Raw genomic sequence first — 8,293 nt, 5'->3', positions numbered from 1 at the left:
AAATGTTAAACTTTGAGAAACTTCTTTTGTTTTTCGTTTCCGCACTAAGATAATGCTTAATTCTTTTGCTTGATCGACGTTATGGGGTCTATCAACTTGCAACAAAAGTAAATACTAATACACTAACACCATGAAATAACAAACCATAGGACACACTTTCCCAGTGGGACAAGTTGCATCATTCATGGTAAAACATCGTAAAGAAGGTATCCTATTATTTTTAGAACCGGTAACTTATTATTAGGGGATTGCATCATTTATACGAATCATGGAGTATTATAAACTTGAAAAGATAAATATTAAGTGCTTATTATAGAGGTAATGATACAGATTCAACCAAGTCAACGAAAATGTTAGTAGGTCAAATCGGTCAAAAATTTAACTTGGGATCACATCAAGCAAAATTTAACAAGAATGATGACCCGCATGTAAAGTTCTTGACTAATTTTGACCTATAAACATTCTCGTTGACTTGAGTTCACTCTGTATCATTACCTCCATACTAATCGCTTAGTATATATCTTTTCAAGTGCATAATACTCCATGATTCGCACGAATGATGCAATCCTCTAATCATAAGTTACTTATTGGTTCTTCTTGTCCTTGGCGATTTTACAACTTTGTTGACTTTGGCAGTTTTGGTCAAACTACCATGGAATCGCTGATGCAGAGGTCTTGGTTCTCTTGTCTTCATATTAAAGCCCCTAATACAAACATACCCTGCGCATTCGTTTTTGATTCTGATCAAGAAAGCAAATTTTCGAGTAAAGAATCTACCGAAACTACGAGTGTAATTTTCTCATTAATACCTTCACAAAAACAGTCTTGTATATCCATAGTTGACATACCTGTGTCACATTAAAAATATCACTAATTTTACCAACTTTACTTGACCTTAAAATTTACTAATTTGGTAAATTTTAAATTTGAAACAAGAGTATGTAGTACTTTTTGTACCTTCAAAAATGGCTGTTATAGAGGTTCCACAAGAAAGGGTCCTTGTAGTGAGACCCAATAACAACTTTCTGGGTACAACTAGTAGTTTTTCACTCGATTCATCGTCAGAAAAAACCTGCAGTAATAGCGTATGCTATTTTTAGTAACATATTCAAACCACAAATGTATATTTATCAAAAAATTATATTTACTAAAAAAAAAACCTCATTGATCTGAAAGAACGCTCCGTCAAGTGGAAATGATCCTCTAGTCGCTGTCCTACATGGAACCTGAAATTTTATTGTTAACAATTATACATATATTAATAGATATAGAATATTCCTAACTTCATTAGACATTCACATATACTTTAGCTTACCAAAAGTGTTCCAAACACCGTTTCTTCGTCTTGTAAATCATTCGACTTTGCTGAAACACGTTTCGTAGGATTCTTAGTTTCTCCTAAGATACGATATACGTACCTATATATTTAGGTTTTTCCTATTGCACAAACAAAATAATAATTAAACGATGTTACCTAGCGGCCATATAGCAAGTAGATAAGGGTTCCTATCATCAGTGTCTCTTTTGTCCAACTGCAACACATCCATTGAAACAGTATTATGAAATATATACCTTAATATAACTTGCTGTAAAAAAAAAAAAAAAAAAAACGAGAGGGGGATAAGTTCATAGCTGACCGCTTGCAGAAGATGATGCGAATCTGGAAGCTCATAGCTGCAATTTATAAACAATAATTGGGATAAGATATGTTTTATGACATATTTCCGTTTTCACAACTTTTATATAGTTAAGATTTGACAAATATTATACTTACACTAGGTGTTCTGTCCTTGATCGACCTGCATTTTTCAGTTTATTCACCTCGTGATCAAGGAATAAATCTTCAATATCAACCAATTCAGGAGATGCGATTGGCAAAACTGGCTCATATGATATAGGTGTACATGGAGCACCATTAGTAATTCGAACGGGCTTTTCTTCTAACTCTCGATACCTGTTACTATATCATCATTTTTTTTTTTTTTTTTTGGAACGGCATGTTAGTTTTTCATCGCACAGCATCGCACGTTCCAGGAGGAAACCGCCACCATCCAAACGGGCAGGTGGGGAAAACCCCCTGGTGAGACTCGAACCCGGGTCTCCTCGAAACCATGCAAGCATGGTTACCAATGAGGCAAAGCCCCATTGGCCGTTACTATATCATCATTATGACTATTAAAATAATAATAATAAATAAGACGTTTAGAAACCTCGAAGATTCACTAGCAAAATGCTTGCAGTCTTTCTTGAGTGGACAATAATTGCACTTTGGTTTCTTTTTCGTGCAAAAGACCTGCATGATTTTGACATTGAATATACATTAGGGTGTGTTTCGATGAAACTAGCTAGAGCTGGAGCTTAAGTTTATGGCTAGAGATGGAGTTAGGGCTTATTTTTGAAGCTGGTAGCTGGAGATTTTGGTACAAATTGCACTTAGGGGGTGTTTGTTTGACTCTTAATGAAATGGTTCAGCGCTGAATGCTAAACCGTTCAGCATTCAGCGTGTTTGTTTCTGAACTCTGAATGACATATGAATGACATATGGTGCTGAATGGTTCAGAATTCAGTGCTGAACCATTCAGAGCTGAAATGCTCTCTTAACCATTAAGTGCCTAAATTTTCTGTAATATTCTCTTCAAATTATCCTGAACAATTAATCAACAACTATATTAAATTTTTTATTCATGTTAACGTTAGTAAGGTAATTTTACCCTGTACTTATAGTTCATTCTAAATGATTATCAAACAGCTTATTTTCATTCAGAACAAACTTTATTCAGAGGCTTTAAATCATTCAGATTCTGAACCATTCAGCGCTAAATTATTCAGTTTTATCAAACGCACCCTTAGATATATTATTCATTACTAATATGAATTACTGTTTTGTGTTGGATAACTAACTAAACTAATCTCGTACCTTTCCAAAAGTAATCATTTGGTAATGAAGCTCGTACCTGTATTGCATAACATATCAATCAGTTTGCAGGTTATATTGTAAAAAAAGTTTTTTTGAAAAAAAAAACAAAAGAAAATGATGATTATACCCCTGAGATGAACAATACTTTGTGTTTTAGTATATCAGCATAATAAATATTTAATGATGATACGGATAGAAAATTGGGGTGTTACATACAGAGTTTCTTTATCGAGGTTCGAAAACCTCAGTGAGAGGTACTCTTGAACACGATCCATCATAGGGTACCTGAACGCAACAACACAAAATTAACGTTATCGTATCAAATAAGCGAAACACAATGTTGTTATTTCAAATGAAGCTCACTCTGTTAGTTGATGTATTTGAACCCCATCAGGAAGCTTTTCAACTGGGACCCACCCCAAACGTACGACTATTCGGCTTACATGTGTGTCAACCTTGTAAAAATTTCACAATATACATACATTATACAAATAGTACAATTCGACATGATATTTTAAGAAATAATCTTACCGTGAAGTACTATATCCGGCAATCAAGACCCATACACCAAAAATCAGGTCTATTAGGTCAACCATTTGGGTCTATTGGGTTTTGAGAAAACAAAGTGAATGGGTCCAATATGGACCCATCTTTAATCCATTGATATTATTATTCGAAGGTCCATCTAGACCTGCTAAAACCCATTTCCAACCCATTCAGTATGATAAAATTATAAAAACGAAAAATTAATAAGCTTACAAAATAGAAAAACAAAAAATTATAAAATAAAAAATTAATTTTATTTGAATAATAGAAATGAAAAAATAAAACATAGTTTTTTTTTTTTTTTTTTTTTTTTTGAGAAATAATTTTATGAGAAAAAATGGGTCTCGAGACCCGTTCGACCCATGACTCGTGTTGACCCAAACCCATTTGGGTCTCAACCCAACCCGACCTGTTTGTCAACCCAACCCGACCTGTTTGCCAGGCTTACCGGGAACGCACGTTGTCGTAGTGTCAATAACCGCAAACATTCCGTGCTTTTTATGCCCAATCCGAACACCCCCATAAAGTAATCTCTGCAGGATAAGTAACTTGTTTACAAACCAAACCACGACTAATTAAAAAAAAAAAAAAATTTGTATCCTATTTGGAAAATTTTACGTTGCTTCTTGTTGTTCCGCATTTCGTAACCACTCGAGGTCAATAATCCCAGACTTGTTATCATGTATATTATTAAGGAAGTCCTGCATAAGTTCAACATCCATTAGTTTTGTGTGTGTGTGTGTGTGTGTGTGTGTGTGTGTGAATATATAGTATTGATTACCAGGATTCGTGTTGCAATTCTGTTGTTCTGTCCTCTAAGTTGGATAACACGAGAAAAGTCATTTAGATCTGCACATCGTACTGCATTCCAATCTATAGCATCCTCGGTTTGATTGTCTTTAATCTTATTCACTTTCGGGTATTTCGCAGCAAGAGACATGAAAACAGAACTAAACAACATTTCGTAATACAACAATTAATGTAAAGAAACGTTATTACGCATCACAAATTGTCAAACTGTGTACTACTATACACTAACCTTGACATATTGTCTGCTACATTTTGTGCTAAGAATGCACCCACAACTGAATCCACAACTGAACCTTTCCAACCCATAAATGGTCTATTTCCTGTTAATTAAAGTTAATATATTAACATTTGTTTATTTACCTGCATAGAAAATTGAATTCGGTTTATGAATTTAACTATAAGTGGTTACAGTAATTACCTTGAACAACACGTGTGGCGCTAATGAAAGACGACACCCGATGTTGGAATAACTCCTGCTCGTTCTTCCACCATTCATCTTCCTTTTTTTTATAGTCTTTGATACCATTAACAGGGAACATATACTTATTTAGTACAAATTATGGCAAATGATACACAAATGTACCATTTTACTACTGAATTTTTCGATCTAACAAAAGTTCAATCGATGATCATAATCGATGACACATCATCTGATTACATATTAAAGGGGGTACGCCACATACATACAACAAGTTTTGAGTAGTTCCAGCATTTTGATGCCTAGTGCGATATAGTAAAAATAAAATAAAAAATGCCCCTAACTTTTTTCAAAAGAGGATAAATCAATTATTTGATAAATAAATTATTTGATAAATCCACAATTATTTGATGCTATCTTTTCAAAATAACCTCAAATAACTTTTAACATAAAATTTGTGTAATAACTTTTAACATAAAATTTGTGTAGTTTATCATTTGAGAATATGTAAGTAAATTTAGATGTAATTGTTTAAATAATAAAAGTTACTTTAGTACAATAGTAGATACTTGCATGAAAGACTTGAGTGGATAACAAAATAATATTTCGTTTCTTTCATCTCCCATTGTTAAAAGCTTCCGGTTTGATTTTGTTTTCTGGTACAAACAATTATTTTAAAATTTTTAGAAAATCCATAATGATTCTTCTTGTTTATTGATTCTAATTTTTCTAATTTTTTGTAGCCGAGTGCGGTCGCCCTACCCTAGAAGCCGGCACCAAGTTTAATACATACAATAAAAATTTGTTTCTCAGGTATGCATCTACTCAACTATATAAATTATGTTTCCGTTCGGGATCACCAGGGGACTAAACCATCCACACGTTCATCTCTCGCAGTTGCATAACCCGCCTTCAACTAGATGTACAACAACATGTACAACATATAAGTTCAAGAGTCCATCCTTTTCTAAAAACCAACTAGTGATAGAGGGACTTCCCCTTAGACTTATATGCACACATTTGTTTTGTCCATGGCCGATGTGAGATAACTTACCAACAAGACCAACATTGTGAGTTGTGCTCAACCCCACGGGAGTCGAACACATGATATCTCGCTAAGAGAGGCGGGTCACTATAACATGAGCTACAACACAAGGTTAGATACCTAGTGATTAATCGAATAAATTAAGTTTTCATGTTCAGACTAACCGCGAATGACCGGGGTGTAAAGAATTATGTACTCGTATTTACACGGTTACATATTAGTAAAAATAGTTGTAACTGGTCAAGAAAACTCATCCAAAATATTTTATGTCAACTTTTATACAGTAGTACCTTAGAGTTAGAGAACTCCAAACTGTAAAATATATATGAAATAAACTTAACATTCACCAAATAAACTAAAAACAAAAATAAGAACCGTATATAATATATGCTTACTCTGTTTTAACTGACGATCTTTAGGTTTTATGTATCTGCAAACCTCGCGAGTGAAACTAAATCCCCCTTTAGTAAAAATCTTCATCTTTACAACCTCACAATCACCAAAATCTAAAATCCTTTTGCAAGAACTCGAACCCGAACCGGAACTTGAACCCGGTGATGAAGGAGTAACGGTCATGGGTGAATTACTCATTACTTTTGGCCTAAACTTAGCCTTCTTTTTTATCTTCTTAGTCTCAACATTTATTGGTGGTGTAGTTGTTGTTAATATATCTGAAACCGCAACCATTTTTCTACCTATTGTTGCTGATAGATCATTGGGATTAATGGTAGCTTGTTTGCCTTTAATGTTTTTACCTTGTTTTTTCTTGTTCATATTTCTATGTGCATGTGACACCCACAAAAACAGTGTGATATATAATGGGAATTTGTAATGCAAATGGATAGAAAGTAATGATTTTTACTGCAAAAGTGTCATTTCATAGATCCACCGCCACAACTGTATGCATGGGAACATGTAAAATGGAAAAGTTTTTTCATTTTAGATAACTTTGAGAGGTGTTAAATATATCGTTTCTAATCTTATGGGTTTATGTGTTTTTAATGTATAGATGATAGATTTAATAATATATATATAAGGAGAATATTGTGAAGTTACATGGAATTTCTTTGGGGTATATATTTTGTTACGTTTTGTAGTTTACGTATTCATGAGATTAGTTTTTACAAAACAACTATAACCGAGTTTGTCAAAGCCAATTTATACCATCTCACCTTAAACCGAATATGAGAAAATCGTTTTGTTGATGTGCATGCATACCTGTAACATGTAACCTTAAACCGTGTTTGGAAAACCGATTTCACTTACAGGAACTGAAACCAGCTTTGTGAAAACCGGTTTTCAATGGAACCCTAATTATTAAAACCCTAGTTCATCTTTTTTTCACATCTCTATAAATATATTGTATTGGGATTCCATTCTCTCTACACCTATATTGTAACCTGGCTATCATGTTTATATTGTAGGAATTCATCATATAAACAAGTTTCATAAACATGCATGTAACAAGATTTAAGCGGAAGCAATTATGCATAAAAAACTTTCAATATATTTAAACCATTTTGATATAAATTCCAAAATAGATCAAGTCTAGAAAATATGCTCAAATGTAAAAGAGCTAGTTCAAGGGATGTACCTACTCCAAGTTAGGAGGTTAATTGATGATGAAGATGATGAACAAGTGTAAAGAACTCCAAGCCTTTGATGCACCAACACCACCTTTTGAGTTAAATAGACTTTAGACACTTAATCACCTTCCAACCAAGATTGAAGACCTCTTTAATATGCTCACTGATTTTGGACAGCAGCAACCATAAAAGATGATGATGAATGGAGTTCCAAAAGCATGAAACCTCAAGAGATTATACCCCAAACTTATGACCAACACCCTAGCCTTTAGTTAGGATTTAATTAGACACTTAATGTGAGCTTGAAAATCAAACTTGGAACCTCCTTTGATATATAAAACCTCACGGTTTTGGACAGCAGCAGGATGCTGAAATCAGTTTTTTTTTTCAAGCTTTTAAACACTAGTTACACTTGAGAGAATAAGTCTTGCTTTGGTCCAAGAGTTCCCCATGCTTATATGGACTTTTTATGTTCTTAAAAGTAACAATAACATGGCATGCATATGAGTCTTGGAGACCCAAAATCTGCCACCATATATTTTATATAATAATGTCTTTACATATATATAAACTTGATATATATATATATATATATATATATATATATATATATATATATATATATATATATATATATATATATATATATAAAACATGTATATTTTTATGTTACTTTTATATTTTATAAACCTTTTATAAAATGTAACACAATATAGTCATTTAAAACTTATAAACAATTATATATAAATTATCCAAATAATTTATCTCAAGTGATAACATTTTAGAAAACCGATTTTTCTAAAATCCAAGTGTCGCGTATTTACTTAATGATTTAATCGTTAAGCTTGAATACGTTTAGGGTGTCGGTAAGCTTGTTATTGGGTATGACCCGACTTGGATCATAACATATTAGCCACATTAAATTAATATGTCTCTCGGGCATACGAAAAACCTTCAATCTCCCACTTGCA

General features: G+C 33.1%; 1 protein-coding gene across 1 annotated transcript; it reads right to left on the bottom strand.

Annotated features, from left to right (window-relative positions):
- Nucleotides 1–233: 233 nt before the first annotated feature.
- LOC139875841 (DEMETER-like protein 3) lies at nt 234–6,510 on the bottom strand. Its single transcript, XM_071863135.1, has 15 exons — nt 6,132–6,510; nt 4,692–4,787; nt 4,503–4,593; nt 4,245–4,413; nt 3,895–3,996; nt 3,281–3,372; nt 3,134–3,202; nt 1,775–1,954; nt 1,638–1,674; nt 1,475–1,532; nt 1,316–1,365; nt 1,161–1,226; nt 958–1,072; nt 810–848; nt 234–720 (listed from the first exon to the last, which is right to left on the bottom strand). Exons 1-15 carry the CDS (start codon nt 6,508–6,510, stop codon nt 581–583), a joined length of 1,683 nt encoding a protein of 560 aa, XP_071719236.1. The 3' UTR covers nt 234–580.
- Nucleotides 6,511–8,293: the final 1,783 nt, after the last annotated feature.

This window comes from Rutidosis leptorrhynchoides, chromosome 11 (genome assembly GCF_046630445.1).
Source record: "Rutidosis leptorrhynchoides isolate AG116_Rl617_1_P2 chromosome 11, CSIRO_AGI_Rlap_v1, whole genome shotgun sequence".
NCBI lineage: Eukaryota > Viridiplantae > Streptophyta > Magnoliopsida > Asterales > Asteraceae > Rutidosis > Rutidosis leptorrhynchoides.
Note: the sequence above shows the minus strand (reverse complement) of the source record. Positions and strands in the feature narration are given on the sequence as shown.